The sequence below is a fragment of the Alligator sinensis genome, unplaced genomic scaffold (assembly GCF_000455745.1).
Source record: "Alligator sinensis unplaced genomic scaffold, ASM45574v1 scaffold32_2, whole genome shotgun sequence".
Lineage (NCBI taxonomy): Eukaryota > Metazoa > Chordata > Crocodylia > Alligatoridae > Alligator > Alligator sinensis.
In genome coordinates this window covers 167663-188751 of record NW_005842670.1, presented here as the reverse complement: position 1 = coordinate 188751, position 21089 = coordinate 167663, and the positions used below count along the sequence as shown (strand labels likewise).

The following is a 21089-nucleotide window of genomic DNA, read 5'->3' as shown; positions in this document are numbered from 1 at the left end:
AATGCCACATGTACTGTGGCTCTGGGCTGCAGTGGGAGAGATGTAAGCGTTAAAGTGACACTGAGTCAGCTAGAGGAGAAAGATGGATGAGTCCTGTTGCAGTAGGCTGCAGAGAATATAGTTCTGTTAGAATTGTGGAGGGCCTTGTTTCTGGAGTCTGCTGTTTGGACTCAGGCTGCACAGCCATTTCCTGATGATATCTATTTTAGAGATGATTAAATTATTTGTCCTTGGTCACTGGCATCCCTCAAGTAGGACGTGCAAAAATTGAGATAATCCCAAATCAGATAGATGACTGAAAATGTGGACTTTTTTTTTTTTTTGGATAACAATTTTTGCAGTAATGAATAATTAAAAAAAAAGCACCATAACAATTGTAGCATCCCCAACACTATGAAGCACATAGTTTTGAAATACACTGCCAACATGCATTTTTTTCAGGAAAAAAATCAGCTTTTTCCTAAAGCAGAAGTGAAGAAGCACAAGGTAGATATCAGTTGGACAGACAGTCTTCAGACTGGAAGAAATTAGTATTGGATATACTTTTTCTTGAAAGTTATTTGGGAATTAGTGTTAAATTATGCTAACTGACCACTGGATGCCACTGTTGTTCTACTGCAATAGGCCTACAGGTTTCTACTGACTTGTTTACTCATCAAAGCAGGAGCCTGAATAGTGCCAGGAAAGCAAAAAGCAAGACCTAAATCTGGATTTATTAATTATTTGCTTTACTTGGATATTAGACATTTTTCATCACAGAAAAGAAATTGTGCTACAGATAATTCAATACAGTAGTTTTTTATGCATCATGTTATTTTGGTTTGCAAGCCCTTCCTTATCAGCTATCAGAGCATAAATCTGATCTTTCCCAGGCCCCTGTATAGTCAACCAGTCCTTTTTTTTTTGCTCATGAGAACTGGCTGGGTCTGCCCTTTTAGCTGCTTATCACTGCCACTGAGTGGGCTTTCTCAACAGCACTGTGAAGTGCTTTTTATAGTACTGGCAGTTTTGCTGTCTCTTTGTGAACACGATGCTCTACTCACCAAGGCGCCCCTGGTGGGGTCACAAGAAATCATGGCCATAAACTAGCAGAGAGCAGATTTAGACTGGACATTAGGAGGAACTTCACAGTTACAGTGCCCAAAATCTGGAATGGGCTCCCAAGGGAGGTGGTGCTCTCCCCTACCCTGGGGGTCTTCAAGAGGAGGTTAGATGGGTATCTGGCTGGGGTCATCTGAACCCAGCACTCTTTCCTACCTATGCAGGCGTTCGGACTCGATGATCTATTGAGGTCTCTTCCGACCCGAACATCTATAAATCCCCTCAAGATAAACATCTAAATGTTTCTTGCCCTACCTAGAACAGGACCATCCCATCACCATTTATCCACAATAGCTTATTCTGCTCATGCCCTACAATCTAGTATGTTTGTAATCCAACCTTCCAGGCTGAAGCAATTGCTTTTCACCTGCCTTTCAAGCCCTGCAACCTCTACCAGAATCAACAATCCAATGGGTATAGTCAAATCTGCAGTCATTTCCCTCATTTCCTGTCTTGCAATTGAGGAGAGCAGTTGGGGAATTTGTGTATTCATTGTTTTCGGCTGTAAGTCTTTTTTCAGGGCCTTGTGAGAAAAGCCAGGCAAACCTTGGAAACATGTGGTGGGAAAAAAATAATTCCTGAGAGCTGGTTGATAAAGCCAGCAGGAAAAGGGGAGAATAAAAAAACACTAAAAGGCTGCACTAATGGCACAGGGAGTTACAATGCAACATGTTTGAAAGCAGATGGCACAAATATGAAATAAACTGGATGGTAAGCCTTTGATTCACAATGGAGGGTGTTCACAGAGGTGAATTTCTGCATCCTCACTGCAGAAGGAGAAACCTCCACTGACTGTAACACACTAGTAGTATTTTCCAGCACCTCTGGATAGAAGAGAGTGGTTCTCCTCACGTGAGACATGGTTCTAAGGTTGCAGACAGAACTGGATAATGCAACAAATGGAAAGCTTATCCATAGGGGATATCTGAATGGAGTACCTAGAGAAAGCAGTTGCATTTTATCTGAAGAGATGAATTGGAATTAACCTCTGGGCAAACTAGACTCGCCGGGGGAGGGGGCTGCAGGAAGACGAGGAGACGCCATCAGGGCAAGGGGTGCAAAGGTAAGTAATGGGGGTCTTGCCATCAGGGCAAGGGGTGCAAAGGTAAGTAACAGGGGTCCTGATGGTCTGGCTAATCAGGGGGTGGGGGGGCACACAGTCTTGCAAGGCCTTAAATGCCTGTACACCAATGCTCGTAGCATGGGGAACAAACAGGAGGATATCAAACAGGTCCCCATCTTCAAAAAAGGGAAAAGGGAGGACCCGGGCAATTATAGGCCCGTCAGTCTTACCTCAATCCTGGGGAAGCTCTTTGAGAAGATCATCAAGGAGCACATTTGTGATGGGCCGGCATCCGAGATGATGCTCAGGGGCAATCAGCATGGATTTATTAGGGGGAGATCATGTCAGACCAACCTGATTGCCTTTTATGATCAGGTCACAAAGGCCATGGATGCAGGTGTCGCGGTGGATGTAGTCTTTCTGGACTTCAGCAAGGCCTTTGACACCGTCTCTCACCCCATCCTAATTAGTAAACTAGGCGACTGTGGCATAGATGCCTACACGGTCAGATGGATTGCAGATTGGCTGAAGGGTCGCACTCAGAGGGTGGTGGTGGATGGATCATATTCGACTTGGGGGGAGGTGGGTAGTGGAGTCCCTCAGGGCTCGGTCCTGGGCCCTGCGCTGTTCAATGTCTTCATCAGCGATCTTGATGTTGGGGTGGAGAGCAACCTGTTTAAATTCGCTGATGACACCAAAATTTGGGGGGAGGTGAGCACGCTAGCAGGGAGAGAGAGATTGCAGAAGGATCTGGATAGGTTACAGGGGTGGGCAGACAGGAACAGGATGCGTTTCAATACGGACAAGTGCAGGGTGCTGCACTTGGGTAGTAGGAACCAGCAGCACACTTATAAGATGGGGAGCTCCCTACTTGAGAGCACGGAGGCGGAAAGGGATCTTGGTGTCATTATTGACTCCAAGATGAACATGGGCCGACAATGCGAGGTCATGGTTGGCAGGGCTAACCGGACCTTGTCGTGCATCCACAGGTGCATCTCGAGTAGAGCCAGGGAGGTGATCCTCCCCCTCTATGCGACGCTGGTCAGGCCGCAGCTGGAGTATTGTGTCCAGTTCTGTGCGCCCCATTTCAGGAGGGATGTGGACAACATGGAGAGGGTCCAGAGGAGGGCCACCCGCATGATCCGGGGACAACAGGGCAGACCCTACAGTGAGAGACTGCGGGACTTGAACCTATTCAGCCTCCACAAGAGAAGGCTGAGGGGGGACCTGGTGACCGTCTATAAACTCACTAGGGGGAACCAGAAGGGTTTGGGGGAGACGCTGTTTCCCCTAGCCCCTGCTGGCATAACAAGGAATAATGGGCACAAGTTGATGGAGAGGAGGTACAGATTGGACATCCGAAAAAACTACTTCACAGTCAGGGCGGCTAGGAGCTGGAACCAACTTCCAAGGGAGGTGGTGCTGGCCCCTACCCTGGGGATCTTTAAGAAGAGGCTGGATACTTACCTGGCTGGACTCATTTGAGTCCCGTTTTTGTTTTTAGGGTGAGTGGTTTTGTTTGTGTTTTTGGGTTGTTCTCCCGCCCTGGCGGGGGGTCGGGCTAGAAGATCTATTAGGTCCCTTCCGACCCTGAAACTATGAAACTATGAAACTATGAAAATGGGTTTTCAAACTGTGAACAGCTGGGACCAGTAGCTAACTATTAATCTTCATTCTGAGCTTCTACAGAGACTCAGGTTATCAATTGTGAGTTGATTATGGACTCTAGCAGAAGTAAGAGCCTATTTGCAGTAGTAACAGATCTCTCTGACAGAGTTGCATTTAACAGAGAATAACTGTTGAAAAGAAACTATTGAAAATATTATTGCAATAATTCAGTGCATTTAAAAAAAATGTGTGCCTTTTTTCGGTTGTGAGACTTTCATCATGTATTATTTTTAATTGAAAAATTAATATTAAAAGTTTGAAAAATAGTTCATACTTTCTGTGGAATCATCCTACCCTGGGACAAAAGTTGACATTGTTCTTGCCATCAGCTGGGCATAATGTGTGTCTTTCTAAACCTAAGGGCATTCCCAAATCTAAGGGAAAATAATGTACTATCATAGAACCATAGTAAGGGTTGGAAGGGACCTTAGGAGGTCATCTAGTCCAACCTCCTGCTTAAAGCAGGACCATCCCCAGCCAAAGCTTTGTCTAGCCAGGTTTTGAAAACCTCCAAGGATGGAGATTTCATCACCTCTCTGGGTAACCGGTTCCAGCGTTTTACTACTCTCCTAGTGAGAAAATCCTTCCTAATATCTAACCTAAATTTTCCTTGCTGCAACTTTAGACCGTTGGTCCTTGTTCTGTCATCTGCCACCACTGAGAGTAGTCTTGCTCCATCCTCTTTTGAACCCCTCTTCAGGTAGTTGAAGGCTGCTATTAAGTCCCCTCTCAGTCTCTAAACTAAACAAGCTCTGTTCCCTCAGTGTTTCCCCATAAGTCATGTCCCCTACCCCGCTTACCATTTTTGTTGCCTTCTGCTGGACTCTCTCCAGTTTGTCCACATCCTTTCTGTAGTGGAGGGCACAAAACTGAACACAGGACCATGGGTGACTGGTGCCTCCTGAGTCTGGGGGGACACTTGCAGATGCCGCCGGTGACAGAACCAGCAACCACTCGCAGACATCACCGGTGGCATATAGATGATGGCCAGTGGCTCTTCAATCACATCAGCCAACTCCCTCAGCATCCTCAGGTGCATCCCATTCAGCCTCTTGGACTTGTACACATCCAGCTTTTATAAGTAGTCCATAACCTGTTCTTTCACCACTGAGGGCTGCTCACCTCCTCCCCAAATTGTACTGCCTGGTGCAGTACTTTGGGAGCTGACCTTGCTTGTGAAGACTGAGGCAAAAAGGTATTGAACACTTCCGCCTTTTCTGCATCCTCTGTCACAAGGTTGCCTCTCCCATTCAGTAAGGGACTCACACTTTCCCTGATCCTCCTCTTGCTACTGACATACTTGTAGAAACCCTTCTTGTTACCCTTCACATTCCTTGCTAGCTGCAACTCCAATTGTGCTTTGGCCATCCTGACTTCATCTCTGTGTGCCCAAGCAATGCTCTTATATTCTTCTCTAGTTGTTTGTCCAAGTTTCCACTTCTTATAAGCTTCCTTTTTGTGATTTAGTTTATTGAAGAGTTCCTGCTAAGCCAAGCTGGTCTTCTGCCATACTTGCTAGTCTTTCTGCACATAGGTGTAGCAGGTTTGTCTTTTGGGGCTTGGGTTGAGTCCCAGGCATGAAATCTTGCTGTTTTGATTGGTGGAGCCCATCCACCAATCAGGAGGCAGCAAGAAGAGTTGTCACGCCCCTTTCCTGAGGGGAGGGGGACAGGAGTCTGTCCCCGTCCCCCCACCCCCCGACCTGATTGAAGACTGCAACACTCAGGTCCGGAAGACTTCAGGGCAGAGCCCTGGAGAGCATAAAAGCTGGGTGCCCAGCATGAGGGGAACACATCCGGGACAGAGAAGAGCAGGGCTTAGTAGACCTGAGGAGAGCTGCTCAGCAGGGCGAAGCAGTAGCCCAGAAGCGCCCCTGAAGACTTCTATCAGCGGGGAATGGCAGACAGCTCCAGCAGCTAGGCTCTTGGTGTACAGCACATCCCACGGCGTCCAGACCCTGGGAGCTGCATCAGGCGGCTCAGGTCTGCAACCTCTGGTGTGCGGCCAGAGACATGGTGCACAGGCCGGTGCACGGAGTAGGACCTTTGGAGTGCTTGGGTGGCTCAGGTCCTCAACCCCCAGAACGAGGTGCAGGAGGCACTGCACGGAGGGTCTGGGAGCGGATCGAGCCTGGTGCTGCATGAGGCAGCCCAGGCCTCCGACCCATAGCAAAAGGTTGAGTCCAGAGAACCAGACGGTGATCAGGCTACTGAGGCAGCAGACAGGGCCAAGCCAGAGGCCCCAGAAGCCCTGCATAGAAGAGCCCTGTTCCAGGGGACAGCGAACCCCCCTGAAGCCCACTGCAGGCGAGAGCAGCCTGGCGCAGAGGACGAGGGCCACCTTCCAGGCCTGGGAGCTGTGAGTTGCAGGGAAAAGAGGATTTCCACAGGGGAGGGGGAGTCCCCCTTGGTTAAATAAGGGCCCCTGAAAGTGAAGGTCCCACTAGGAGGGCCCCCCTAAAGTTACCAGCTTCCTTGTAGGGCCTGGGAAAAGCCTAAGGGCATTGGGGTCTCCCCTTGGGATTAAGCTTATCTTTGGGGTTTATCTGTTTCAGATCAGATACTTACCTGTGACTTACCTGTATCTGGAGCACTGGTATAAGGTTTTATGTCATTTACCCAGAGGGTATTGTTTATGTTACTTGTTTAGATATCTTATATGTATATATATAAATATATATAGTACATATGTTTATATCCATGTTTCTTTTCCTTGTGATAAGTTAATGTAAATAAATTTGTATCTAATTAAGTCCCCTGACTGTCCTGGCCTGGTTCTATAGGGACAGAGGGAAACTGAGCGGTCTGCAGTTCCCCCACAGCACACCTGCCAGCTAACAATCCCCTTCAATTGGAGAAGGGGAGTATATACCCAAGTTACCTGGGCTACATAGGGATGGCTTGTTCTTGCACTCTCACTAAGACTTTTTTGAAATACAGCCAGCTCTCCTTGGCTCCTCTCCCCCTCAGTCTCACTTCCCAGGGATCCTGTCTAACAGAGCTGGTGCCATATAAACATGGCTTCAGTATTGGTTTGCTTGAGCTGGAATGTTAGTTTTTGTTCTTTTGTCCTTTCAACTGATATGAAGAATTTTCTGAAAACAATGCTGCTGGTAACACTCCAAAGCTTTCAAGTGTGTCTGATTATGCCATTCAGATTTCATACCCATAGAGCAGGGTAGGAATGACAATAACCTGGTAGACAAGAAGTTTGGCATGGTTCCTGATGTCATGATCATTGAAAACATGATTTCAGAGACATTCAATGGCAGGACTGGCAGATTTTATTCAAGATTGAATATCCTTGTCTATATTTACTTTTTGGGAAAGGTGGTTACCCAAATAGGTGACTTGACAGTCTCCAAACATTGATCTCTAATTGTAATATGGGGAGCAGCAGTTGGTTAGCTTGAGGTGGATTGGTAATGTATCTTGGTTTTCATGAAGTTGGCAGTGAATCTAAGCATTTCATATGCTTAGCAGAAGCAATTAAGAGTGGCCTGCAGCTCTTCAGTTGAGTGGGCACACAACACAATTATCAGCATATTGAAGATCAGTAAAGGTATTGGTTTCCTTGATTTGGGATATAACTGGTTGATGTTAAAGAGATTTCCATCCATGCAATACTAGATGCTATCTCTGGATGGAATGAGATGCAGAATAGCTGTGATATAGATGGAAAGAGTATTGGTGCTATCGCATACCCTTGCTTGACTCCAGTTCCAATAATGAAAGGGTTGTTCCCTTTGAACCATTGCTTAGGATGGTTGCTGTCATGAAGGAGTCTGATGATGGTAACAAATTTTAAAGGGCATCCAAATCTCATCCAGATCTTTCACAGGACCTCTGTTGATTGGATCAAAGGCCTCAGTCAGGTCAATGAAGGCCTTGGAAAGATCTTGGTGCTGCTCACAGGACTTCTCCTACAACTGTTTAGCAGCAACAATCATATTTATTGTACCTCTGAGCGATCAGAAACCACAGTGGGACTTGGGCAGAATCTCCTCAGCAAGGGAGATAAATTTATTGAGGAGAATGTGGGTGAGAATATTTCCACCTATGGACAGGAATGCTATACCATGATAACTGCTAAAATCCATTCTATCTACTTTCATAGATGCTAGGGTCAGAAGGGACCTCAACAGATCATTGAGTCCGACCTCCTGCCTAGGCAGGAAAGAGGGCTAGAGTTGGATGACCCCAGCCAGATGTTAAAGACCCCCAAGGTAACCTCCCTTGGAAGCCCATTCCAGATTTTGGCCACCCTTACTGTGAAGAAGTTTTTCCTGCTATCTAGCCTAAATCTGCTCTCTGTCAGTTTGTGACCATTATTCCTTGTTACCCCAAGAGGCACCCTGGTGAACAGAGCATCTCCGACCCCATGCTGTGTCCCCCTAATGAATTTGTAGGTGGCCACAAGATCACCTCTCAGCCTTCTCTTGTGGAGGCTGAAGAGGTCCAGGTCCCTGAGTCTCTCCTCATAGGGCTTGTCCTGTAAGCCCCTAACCATATGAGTGGCCCTCCTCTGGACCCTCTCGAGCCTATCAACATCCTTCTTGAAGTACGACGCCCAAAACTGGACTCAGTGCTCCAACTGTGGTCTGACCAATCCCGCATAGAGGGGAAGTATCACCTCTGTGGTTCTATTTGTCATGCATATACTGACACATGATGAAGTGCGGTTAGCTTTGCTGACGATTTCGTCACATTGACGACTCATGTTCATCTTGGAGTCCACTATGACTCTGAGATCCCTTTCTGCTTCTGTGCTGAATACGGTAACAACTTTGGCATCTCTCAGGTCACTGAAAATGTGTTCATGTTTCCAGATTTTCAAAATATTAGTGTGTAGTTGGTGAGAGCGTCTTTCTGTCTTGGTTATAAATAGGGGTCTACCCAACCTGAGGCGGCAGCTGGCCAATTTCACGGGCAGATCACAGGGCAGCAGCCATTCTCATGGGCTTATTGTGGTGAGCACTGTCCCGCACCTTACTGCAACTGGCTGAGAGGTCTGTCTGTCATGCAGTCCTGCCCCGAGTACTGATTGGTAGAGAGGGGCAGGGTTGCATGACAGCCAGCCCTCTTAGCCAAACAGGGGTGGGGGTGGCAGCCATATTGCCTCTTCACTTTTGTGCCAGCGGCCCCTTTTGTGTGCAGCTGCATGGCTGGGAAAATTCCCACTGGGGAGCCAGCACTTTATTTTTAGTACCATTTTTTTCCCGTGCGGAGATCGCCCAATTTCATGATTTCTACAAAATCGTGATTTGAGTAGGTCCCTACTTATAAATTTCAGCTGGTATTCCATCAGGACCACATACTTCTTTGTTTCTCCAGGCCTCTTCATAAGCTGGTGGATCTGTAAGTCCTTAGTGAACTGTTGTGGAATAGCTTTGAAATCTTCAACATTAGAATCTTAGTTCAGGACCTCTTGAAAGTGTTTCTTCTACCATGCATGGAAGGGAGAGCTGCCTTTAAGGAGTGTTGTTCCATCATTGGACCTCAGATGAATGATTCTTTGTGTGCTTGGCCCATTGAGGGCTTTGGTTGCACTGAAGAAGCTTTGCATGTTGTGGCTGTTGACAAACTTTTGAATATCTTTTACCACGTGCCCTCCACGACTTGTAATTTTACTCTCAAATCTTTTTCTAGGTTTCAGCTTTTGGTGATAACGGTCTTGCTTCTGTTTGGAGCTGATGTCATTCTCCCAAGCTTTGAAGGCTCTGCTTTTTTTGGTCAAATTAGAGCTTAAATTTCCCTGTCATTCTCATCAAACCAGTTTTGATGTTTCTTTGTGGAGAAACTTAGGGATTCTTTGCACTTCTCATGGATGCCTTTCTTGAGTGATCAATGGTATCAAGATCATGAGTGAGGTCAGAGAGTTTCTCATGGAGGCACTGCTGGAGATGATCGCTTTTAGCAGGATCTTTCAAGCACTTGATATTGAAATTCTTCCTTGATAACTTATTTTGTTTACATCATTTTGGGGCAATGCAAATGGACACGACTGACCATCATATTAGACAATAATCCATCCAGCAGTATGACATAATCAATCAGGTGCCAGTACTTTGAACAGCGGTGCATTGAGTTCGTGATAAGGAGACCCAGTTTTGAACATTTGCTGAGGAGAATTCTATTTGAGTTGACTTTCCATACCTCTTCCTTTCCAAGTTCCATGGCTCAAAGTCTCTGCCTGCTCTAGCATTGAAATTGCCAAGAAAAACTACCTTCTCTTCTTTAGGGACAGATAACAGGACTTAATTGAGTTTAGAATATAATTCTTCTTTTGTTTCATTATCTTCATCAAGAGTCAGGGTGTATGCACTGATGACTCTTGCATGTTGTCTGTTGGTCAGTTGGAGACAAAGGGTCATGAGACACTTGATGCCAACTGGACACACCAGCATCTGAGTAACACTCTTGGTCTTGACAGCAAAATCAACAGTGTGGATGTATCTATCTTTTTCAGCTTTTCTTTTCCAGGGGTAGGGTGTAGTTACCACTATGTTCTGTGAGCTGCCCCCTCTATTGCATGCCAGTCTCACTAAATGCAGCAATGTCAGTATCAAATTATGCAAGTTCTCTGGCCACAAGTGCTGTTCTTTGCTCTGGTTAGACACTGTTAGGGTTGGTTGTTCATAAGTGCAATCATTCCAGTTGCAAACTTTGTTATTTGATTTGGACTGCAGGTAAAGTAATCCCAATGTTCATGGTTTTCCAGTCAGGTGAAATGAGACAGGCTGTTTAGAACATCTCTCCGCATGGGGATGAGCAGAGTGGATCCTAAATAGGGCTGCTCAGCAATGACTGCAGCTGCTGAATTGTTCATTCCAAGTACAAAGCAACCACCATACAATCATCTCCTCCGTATAGTTCTGTGACTAGGAGCTTCTGGTAATCACTAACACCTGCCCCTGTTGCCATTCATCCATTGCTGCAGGACTTGCTATTAAAGGAAGACATGCTGAGTGTGTCTTTTAACATGGGGATGATGTTGTGCATCAGCTACCACACCATAATTTTGAGGGAAGGAAACTTTTATTCAATGGCAAGGAAAACCTAGATGACTGAAGGTTTCTGTCTTGCTGCAGCTTTCATCCACCTTTGCACTGCTGGAGATGATTGCCTTTGCAGCCATTGTGAAGTATTCTTTCTTCATCCACCTGCTCTTCTGTGGAGGACTTTTATTTTTGGATCGCAGTTAATCTAGAAACCTCAATCTTGACCTTGCCACTGTGGATGACCCTACCAGCAGTAAAAATCCAGATGGCATCTCAAAGTTATTGGTATCACGTAAGCCTCTCTACCATATCAAAGTTACTAATCATGGGAGAGGGATTAGCACAGTACCTCTATACTAGGGGTAGGCAATGTTTTTTTGGTTGGAGTGCCGAAAACCCCCACAATACCTACCTTGGAAGGTGCCAGAGTGCCGGTATGCCAGAAAAACAAAATGAGGGCAGGGGGTACATGGTAGGATGCCCTGTGTATGCCCCCTGCCCCCAGCCCTGCTGCCTCTGCCCCCCAGCCCAGGCTTTGTGGCTGGCAGCAGCTACCCAGAGCCGGGGCCGGCTGCAGCCGGGAGGCTCCAAACAGCTGTGCCGGGCTCCGGAGCCCTGGCATCAGCTCTGTCCTGGCGCATGCACCTGTGTGTCGGAGGGGGCGGTGGGGGAGGGGCCTGAGGCAGCACAACCCCGGTCTCTCCCTGGCTCCCGGCGCAGAGCTGGTGACTGGGCTCCAGAGCCCGGTGCAGCTGTTTGTAGCCAGCCTGAGCGCTGGGCAGCTGCAGCAAGCAGTGGGCAGGCTGCAAACAGCTGCGCCAGGCTGAGCAGCTCCAGCATCAGCTTCATGCTGGCAGCGACTGCATGTGTACCTTGGAGCAGAAAATTGCGGCCCACTGCTGGCTGCAGCTGCCCAGAGCCCAGGCTGGCTACAAACAGCTGCGCCAGGCTCGGGAGCCCAGTCACCAGCTCTGTGCTAGGAGCGGGCGAGAGACTGGGGTTGCGCTGCCTCAGGCCCCTCTCCCACCGCCCTCTCCGACGCGCAGGTGCATAAGCCAGGACGGAGCTGATGCTGGGACTCCAGAGCCCGACACAGCAGTTTGGAGCCTCCCGGCTGCAGCCAGCCCCGGCCCTGGATAGCTGCTGCCAGCCACAGAGCCTGGGCTGCTCCCAGCAGGCAGCTGGGACATTGCAAGACCTGCTGGGAGCAGCCTGGGCTCCAGCAGGTACCCCAAGCCAGGGCTGGCTGTGGCGTGCTGAGCAAAATGGCCTCATGTGCCATGCTTGGCACGTGTGCCAGGGGTTGCCAACCCCTGCTCTATACTATTTGCAGGGAAGTAAGAAAGATAGGAAAAGAGGGAATTTCTCCATTCTTTAATAGGGTGACAGATTACAGTGCTGCAGTGCAGTCCCTCTAAACTCTGTGCACTCAAATTCCCCGCTACTGGTCTATACAGTGATGAATCCACTAGTCCCTCCTATAACTCTTTTCCAACAGCTGTCTGTACCATCGTATTTAAAGTAAATGGAGGGCCCTGCTTTGGTAGTGTACAAGTAAACAAAATATCTGCATGTGCCTTTTCTTGCTCACAGTTACTTTGGAGATTCGTCCACGTAGGCTCTCTCTGTAGGAATAAACATTTTATCCTGGTCTGTTTTTGCAGTATTGGCTGGAAGGTGATTTCCTTTCTGACCCTGGGAGACAATATTGTTTTACATTCCAAAGCATGAGATTGGATTATCATTATCTTATCTTGTGTAGTTACAACTATTTTTCTTGGTAATAAAGCTGTCTGTCTCCTCTTTTTTTCAAAGAGTTAATCCATTTATCTATTTTCATGTCCTGTTGTGCCAGTAAATTTCAAACCAATTTCACATACATTCTCCGTGTATGCAATTTTTACGCAATCAAAGAAATAAAAATAATATTTGCTATTTTAAAACTAGAAATTAAATGATCCTTTTTCTTACTGTATTGATTAAACTTTAACTGTCCATATATCTAAGTTTTCTTGCTTAAAACCATGCATAAAACCAGACTACAGGATAACACACCAAAGCTTAAGTTTAAAAGGCAGAAAAGGAGTTTTTCTCATCTACAGAAACCATAAAGGAAGATAAACCTATAGACCAAGGTGGATTCACAACCCAGGTGCTGTGGCACCCTGGGGTGCTTTGAGATCGTTTCAAGGATGGTGCAGAGTGCTACACAATGTCAGCACTCTTAAATTTGCAATCATGGTTCACAAGATAAATGCAGAGATTTCAAATAGGACTCCGCAGTAGCTGCTGACAGATGTGGACTCCCCTCTTCCAAGCGCTTTACTGGAAAAGGCAGTGCGTTACTTCAACCTGGCTCCATAGCGTCTGTATAAATCAGGTGCTTTAGCAGGGCTTTTTGGTGCTCTTACCTGTAGCTGATTCAATCAGTTATTAGATAAACTCACCAAAAAGCCCCACTAAAATGCCCAATCCATATAGACGCTGGATGAGTGGGGTCCAACTAAGGCAATGGCTCTTCTGGACGTGTGCTGGGCTCGGCATGGGGGCACGTGGAGTTAAACTAAAGCGCTTTTTTTTAAATGTCTGTAAACATCCAGTGTTAAAAACATTCTGATGAGCTGTGCACTTTCCAAGTTTTTTGCAACAGAAAAATTGCTCAATTATTTTTCCATAGTCAAAAGATGAGTGCTAGAGCTACCATTTTCTGAGGGGTGCATCAAGTCTAAAAAGGTTGAGAACCACTGCCATAGGTTTATGGCATTTTATTATTAGATGCATCCACATCTATCTATAAAACTTGTTTATAAATAATAAATGCATCTATCAGTCATTCTTTTACAAGTAATCTCAATAAAGACAGAACCACATTATTAGCAATTGTAATTTAAACAATGAAGAATGAGCTCTTCTTTCCTATTCAAAGGTCCCTTACCACATATTACAATTGAATTTGAAACCCAATGGGTTCCCTTTAATTGCCACTTATTTTTAAATATATTTTATATGGTAAATTGATTCAGTAGGCCATTAAAATATTTATTTGAATCTAGCATTTTTACAAATAGCCTTTCAGGCTGCAACATATTTCCAGAGCCTATTTCTTATGCAATGGACAAATGCAAGTTACAGGGCCTCTTCAGCTTGTGCACCTAAAAAACCATGTGCATCAGTGTATGAAGGACTTAAGTGTAAAGTGGAATAATGGATATAATGCTTTTTCTCTCGTTTTTGCTGTGACCATCTTTAAGTGTCAAAGAGGTTCTAATCTAATTAGACTGTCTCAGCAATGTTTTCAGTCCAGCTCAGGCTATACTCAGGGGTCTGACATGAATCACTCCTCTTGGGAGAGGCATCATTTGAAAGTAGTTCCAGCTGAGGACACTTTAAAAACAGGGGTGTCAGCTGTGTTTACCATAGATATTTGCAATTTAATTGTTCTGAGAGCTAGTAGCAGAATGGCTTGTAGTAAGCAGATATTGGGCTGAAGTTACGTTGTTTATCTTATTAGATGCAGTATTAATCTATGGATGTCTCATTGAACAGACTCTTCTGTGATGAACTACAGTTCAAAAGACTTCAGACACAATATATTTTCACTATAATATGTGGCATTTTTCCCAATTGCTGTTTTTTTCAGGATGTTTGACAGTGACGCTGAACGAAGGTCACTATCCTCTTGACTCCTGGATATTTGTTGCAGTAAATTTCCTCATACAAACAGAACACATATATTAGTGATGGCATTGTAAATTCAAATGGTTATTATATCTATTGTAAGCTGAGTGAAGAGTAGTGTAAACTCATGCTATGGAGTCCCAGACACCATTCTGAAATGGATTTTTAAAAGGTATGAACTGTTAAGCTCTAATGATCAAGAACAGAAATCAGGATAAATCAGGGGCAGGCAATTATTTTCAGTGGAGGGCCACTTACCCAGTTTTGGAAGGCTGTTGAGGGCCGCATGGTTAGCCCTGCCCCTTGGCAGGTGCCCCGCCCCCCTGGTCACTATCTTGGGACCAATGTCTTGGAACCAATGTCCCAGGGCCAACACCGGTGGGGCCCAGAACGGGGTACAGGCCAGCAGGGGTCCTGCATACATGGAACCCTGCTGGGTTGCACCAGCAGGGAGTGGGGAGCTGACCCGGCTCCATAGGGTCCCTGCCAGCTGGGACCCTGCACTCCTGCCACTGTGCTCTGGGCCCCACCGGCACTGGCCCCAGGATACTGGTGCGGGCCCTGTGCTCCTATTGGCTCCCTGCCTGCTCACACCCAGTGCCCCCCAGCCCCGCGGCGAACAGCCCCGACCCCCTGCTTGCCAGCAGGGAAGAAGCTGGTGCTGAGCGTGGGGAAAAGCGGCCCCTTGCCTGCCCCACTGCCGGCGCCCCGCACTGCAGGTGGTCGCAGCCCGTGTGGGGCTGTCTGAAGCAGGCACAGGCAGCCTCATGTGGGCTGCAGGGGGCTGCAGTGTGGGGTGCTGGCCATGGGGCAGGCGAGGGGCCGCTTTTCCCCATGCTCAGCATAAACTTGTAACCAGCCCCACTGCCAGCCTGGCAGGTGGGGGGGAGAAAGCAGACCCTCCCTGCTCCATGCCCAGTGCTCCACGCTTCAGCCACTTGCAGCCAGCCTGTGTCTGCTCCTGACAGCCCCGTGCGGGCTGCAAGCACCTGCAGCATGGGGCACTGGCCATAGGGCAGGTGAGGGGCCACTTTTCTCCATGCAGGGAAGAAGCCCAGGGAAAAGCTGAGAATGGGGGGGAAGCAGCACCTCCCCCCAGCCCCATGCCTGGTGCCCCATGCTGCAGGTGCTCACAGCCCACATGGGGCTGTCTGGAGCGGGCACAGGCAGCCCCACGCAGGCTGCAAGCAGCTGCAGCGCGGGGCACCACGTGCGCGGGGAGGGGCTGCTTCCCCCCACAGCGTTCCTTCCTTGCCCGGGGTCCCCGCCCCACTTACCTGAGCTTCCCGTGCCAGGAAAGCCACATATTCCCAGCCCAGAAACCGCAGCTGGGGCTTCTGGCTGGGGGGCGGGGCCAGGCGGCCCCGCTGTTGTTGGAGCCCGCCGGGCTTGCCCTGGGTCCTACTGCCCTTGGTTCCTGTCATTTTTGACAGGAACCAAGGACAGAGAAATATTAATTTTCTACATTTTTTTAGGGGCCCCATGGGCCAGATAGAATGGCCTTGCAGGCTGGATCTGGCCCACGGGCCGTATTTTGCCCACCCCTGTGATAAATAGATTCAGTTTCTGGCTCTTGTATGGAATCATACATTAACATTTTAACTATTTTTCCAAGTATTTATGTTTTCCCATTTGCAAAATTAAGACAATACTGTTATATTCCCAGATAAACCATACCAGACAAATAATTTTTCAACAAAAATCATTTCACTTTCTGAGCAGGAATTTGCCTTTATGACATGTGGCTTCACCCCTTTGGGCTGCACTGTGTTGCTAGAGCCTCTGAGGACATTAAAGTCTCCAAAGCACAAGAGGATCCCCACTTCCTCTCTGTGCTCAGAGCCACGTCCCCTCTCTTCCCATCCTCTTCTCCTTCAGTTAGTGCTGCTTTCGCCACTGTCCCCAGGGTGCGAAAGCTTCAGAGCTGCTCCTGCCTACTCCAACTGAGCTGTTTGGGGCCTGGGCTCACCTAGGGCAGTGATAGTGGCAGTGGCTTCTTGTGCCTGCTCCTAAGGGAAATGGGCAGTGTGGGGAAACCCACCCCCTTTTCATTGCTGTTGCCGCTGTTCTTAGGTAAGCCCAGCCACCACACAGCTTGGCTGGAGAGGGAAGGAGCAGCTCTGAAGCTTTCCCTATTCCCCAGACCTTGGGGAAAGCAGCAGCAACTGGATGAGGAGGGGTGGGCAGGGGACGTGCCTCTGAACATGGTGGGGAATGGGGGGATGCTTACCTGCTTTGGGAACTTAAAAAGTCCTGAGGCTCCCACAGCATACTCTGCCCACTCTGGTAGGTAGCAGGGGAAGAGGCTGAGCGCAGAGATGTGGCCACTCTTCAACCTACCTTTGCCAAATCTTGGATCCACCCTAGAATAAGATAGAACCAAGGCTGTAACAGTAGTTTATAGGAGTGCTGGGAGGCTAAACTCATTAGTCTTTGGATTTTGAGTCCTTGGATGGACATGAGCATAGAAATGCAACATACTAATCTTTCCCTGTCCATATTTATATTCTGAAAATGTGGAAAGTTCTGATACAGGTTTCCCTCAATTTATGCAGTAAATGTGTTTTCGGAGTACAGTGCATAAATCAAATTCGCATAAAGTGAACCCACTTTATAATGTAACAAATAGGAATACATTCCCATGGTGGTGAGGGAGGGAGGGAGTGAGGCTGGGACTAGGAAAGGGGTGGGGAGAAGGGTGCAGCGCAGCCCGTTAACAGCTCCTAGGGCTGCAGGAGGCAACAAAGTGGCAGAACTGTGAGTGGTTAAGGCATGGGAGGGCACAGTTCTTGCTGCTACGTACCCCCTGGGAGGGCTGCGCCGGGCTCTTTGGGGTGGGGGGCAGGCCCCTGGATCTGCACATGGGATAACAGCAGGCTGCCGCTGCAGGCTGGGGCTGGCGGCACCACCGGGCTCTCCCCAGCGCTCAGCGGGCAGGTTGGGAGGGCTATGGCAAATTTTGGGGTGGCAGCAGCCCTGCTACAAGCACCGCCACTCACCTGGAGCGCTGGGAAGAGCCCGGTGCCACCACTGTCCCCAGCCTTGCTTGCAGGAATGAGGCAGCAGCGCTGGGAGGGAGGGATGCTGCCACCCCAAAATTTGCCATAACTCCCCCACCTGCCCGCTGAACACCAGGGAGAACCCGGTGCCACCGCCAGCCCCAGCCTGCAGCAGCAGCCTGTGGTTGTCCCACGCACAGATCCGGAGGCCTGTGACCCCCTGGGAAGAGCCCAGTGCAGTCCCCCCCAGCCTACAGCCTTCCTGGGGGGCGCATAGCAGCAAGAGCTGTGCCCCCCTGTACCCCACACCCACTTATAGTTCCTGCTGCTTGCTACAGCCTGGGGCCTCCACTTCTCCCCACTCATTCCAGCTGCTGCAGCAGACCCGGGAGCAGCCGACACCACCTGCCTGCACCACGGCATGGCACAGCGCAGCCCAGGGGCTAGGGTGAGTGGGGACAAGCGGAGCCCTGATCGCATAAGAGTGAATTTACCTCACATATAAGGGATTTTGGGTAGAAAAAGGGTGATCACATAGGAGCAAATTTGCATATATGAAACCCTTATAAATGAAGGGAAACCTGTATTTCAGGGCCCAGCTCATAACTGCATGGGTATGTCTTTCTCCTGTATTAGTCTCTACACAACTGCTAGCTGCATAGATGTTACTTAAAAAAGTGTCTTGGGGTGTATGAGTGATTGTGTTCAGAGACACTAAAATGGTTGTTGGCTTTAGAAAAGCAAATCCAATAGCCTGTTGTATAACAGGATCAGACACTGTAATAAGCTTATTCTGTGAGTTAAGAGTTCATCAGCCGTACTAATTTCTAATGTAGGACAATGCTAAATCTTACTTCACCTTGGCAGTGAGCATTTCTTGAATGCAAACACTGAAGAACAAGATGGATTTGAATCTAATCAGACCCATATAACCCATATAACAGTTGAACACAATTTTAGCTGTTTTTAAAGGTTATCTTATCTCCCATTTCTCAGAATATTAACAGCTTCCCCCACTTTAAAATGTATGTTGTTTTGATGTAAGAATTCCCTTTCTTACCAAAGGACTGGAAAAAAGAAAAAAAAGTTGTCCTCTGAATTTAGTTACCTTTTACCAGCCTGTGTTATACATATTTTTTATAAAAGAAACATAATTTCTTTTATTTTAGGTATGTTACCAAAACTTAATAATAATTCTTATCAGAAAATAAATTCCATCAAAAAGGGCTAAAACAACCATATGATCCAATATTTTCTTATTTTACTACTGAATTTCAAATCTATGAGTCTCCTAATAATTCTTTCAATTAGATGCAAGCAGGGTAAAAAAAACTACTTTATATTATTTAGTGAAACAACTTTGTTCATATTTAGGTTATACTCAAAGCCATGGCATACATTATGAGAAATGTAAAATATATTTACTTGCTGTAGGATAATAATGCTTTGATGTGTTCCTCCACTGTATCCTACGACAACAGAAATTTCCAATTAAATTATTCCTTTCTCTCTGCAAATTACTAACTAGATCATCCTGTGTTTTAATGCCAAAAGGCTTGGAAGTATATTTTTAATAGTTCTCACTGGAGTTTCAGGAAGATTATTTTACACTGATTTAGTCCTTCTTAACTGAATATACTATAGGATATACATTTTCCCATTAAGTATAGTTCTTTCTCTGCATCTTCTACACACAGTTTTCCCAAAAGGCTTGTCCTTCTATCTTTGACAGTCCATAAAAAAAATAAATGATGCATAGCAAAGTGCTTGGGGAGTTCCTTTCTGAATAACATCAACTTTCAGGAACAGCTGCTAAGATCAGATAGACAACTAGAATGCACAGGCGGTGCCTCTTAAAGATACAGGCATGTGATCCTCCTCTCTGGACAAAGAGAGTCATCCAATCTGTCACCATCACTGATATATGTCTTCTATACAAGTCTGTCCTAGTTTTCTCCTCTGAAACAGGTCTGAAACAAACAGAATCTGCAGTATAAAGTCCAAAGTCTTTGCTATCACTCTTTAAGCCATAAAATAATAAATATCTTGCATACTGTGAAGAATGATCTTCTTGGTTTAAATTCCTTTAAAAATGTGTGTATATATTCTTTTTTAAAGAAATATCTACTGCTATGGTGGCCAAAAATATACAAAACCAAAACAATAGCAAATATTTCTACAGTATCTACAAAAGAGTAAGGTTGTGCTTTCTCCAAAAGGACTGAGTTTACTAGCCTTGTAAAAATGTTCTTGTCCCCTTGCCTGGAGTAATCTTTTTGTTGTTTTTAATCAAGAAAGGATCCTTAGCTTTCTATCCTGATGGTAACTGGTAACTGTTGTGTTTAGGAGGGTTTTTACGTTAGTTTTGTAAGGCGGATGTTACTTTAGCTACAATTATGCCATCTACCGACTGATTTTTGAGCACGTTCTTGAGCTAAGTCAATCCAAAATACATTCAGTGAATCGCAGTTATAAGAATTCTTGTCTTTAGGGATACCAAAGATGGCAGCAGCAGCACCAGGGTGCCACCACAGCACCACATACAGCACCAGCAACACGCTGGCCCCACAACAGCCCTGTGGGAGAAAATATTATTTGGGGGGCTGAGTAAAAGGGTGCCCACCTGCACCCCGCCCCTCTCTCCCACAGGGCTGTTGCGGGGCCAGCGTGTTGCTGGTGCCGTATGTGGTGCTGTGGTGGCACCCTGGTGCTGCCGCTGTCTCCAGCTGCTACACAATTAATTTGGGGGAAACTAAGCCCCGTTAGCTTCGGCTTTCTGCCACCTATGCTGTTGTGGAAGTGCTGGTCCACAAACAGAAGCAACATTGAATGTTGCCTCTCGTATTAAAAACACAGGGAAAGAATCAGTGCTTGACAAGTTCAGAGAAAAACCCTGAATGTCACATTTACAAAAAAGGGCATTGTGAATAAAATCACATCACCGACCCAGTTCTCATCTTTTAAAGCTTCGTGTATCCCGTTCCTCTCGCATCTTTGCTTCCAAGGCTTCCCCAGCGGTAAGAGCAATCCCACCCACCAGGTGGACGGCTTTGCTCCTGCTTTCCCTGCCACTGACCCCTCCACCTTCCCCTGCCCGTGGCCTGCATGGCTCCTCCTCACACACAGGGCGGGCCTCCAGTCTCAGGCTGGCCTCAGACCCTGCGGGTCCGTCCCACCTGGGAGCTACCCTACCTGGTTGTGCTCTCCCCTGCCCATCCAGCTGGAGCAGGATTTCCCTCTCGGGAAGGCCGAGAACAGCCCCTTACCCTGGAAGGAGCTGAGGAGTCGCGGTCAGGAGCAGGGGCACAAGGAGATGCCGCTAGGTAAGTCAATACAGATCACAACTAAGCTCCTGCCTCGTCTGCCCGTGTCGAATTGAACGCACTTTGCCACGAAGGCAACAGGCTGCTGAACTGGAGACCGGGCCCTGTTGGAGAAGTGTTCGCCGAGGGGGCAGGGCGGCCGCGCCGCCAACAGGCACTGGAGCAGGGAGGCGCGGGCTCTCGCCTGCCTCCGGGACCGGGCGGGGCAAAGGGAGGCGCAGCGCGGGCTCGGGGGGCGGAGCGGCCCGGGCCCGGCA

At 47.4% G+C, this 21089-nt stretch overlaps 1 protein-coding gene and 1 long non-coding RNA gene across 6 annotated transcripts in view; one reads left to right on the top strand and one right to left on the bottom strand.

The window, feature by feature from the left end:
• The window catches only part of LOC112551938, a 46561-nt gene extending 25479 nt beyond the window's left edge, over positions 1–21082 (bottom strand). Inside the window, exons 1-2 of the long non-coding RNA XR_003096274.1 lie at positions 20776–21082; positions 16851–16873 (exon numbers count right to left, since the gene is read on the bottom strand). This is a non-coding gene — a long non-coding RNA (uncharacterized LOC112551938). The remainder of the gene's footprint in view (positions 1–16850; positions 16874–20775) is intronic.
• Positions 1–21089, top strand: part of SSX2IP (SSX family member 2 interacting protein) — a 69260-nt gene that overhangs the window by 8340 nt on the left and 39831 nt on the right. Inside the window, exon 1 of one of the 5 annotated variants that reach the window (XM_014524808.2) lies at positions 20691–20832. The exons of 2 other annotated variants lie outside the window; for them this stretch is intronic. In XM_014524808.2, the coding sequence (XP_014380294.1) occupies positions 20823–20832 (10 nt within the window). In that variant the 5' untranslated portion in view covers positions 20691–20822. Of the gene's footprint in view, positions 1–20690; positions 20833–21089 lie in introns of those variants that run through there. 2 more of the 5 variants (XM_006033845.3, XM_025215754.1) reach the window with 2 other exon arrangements.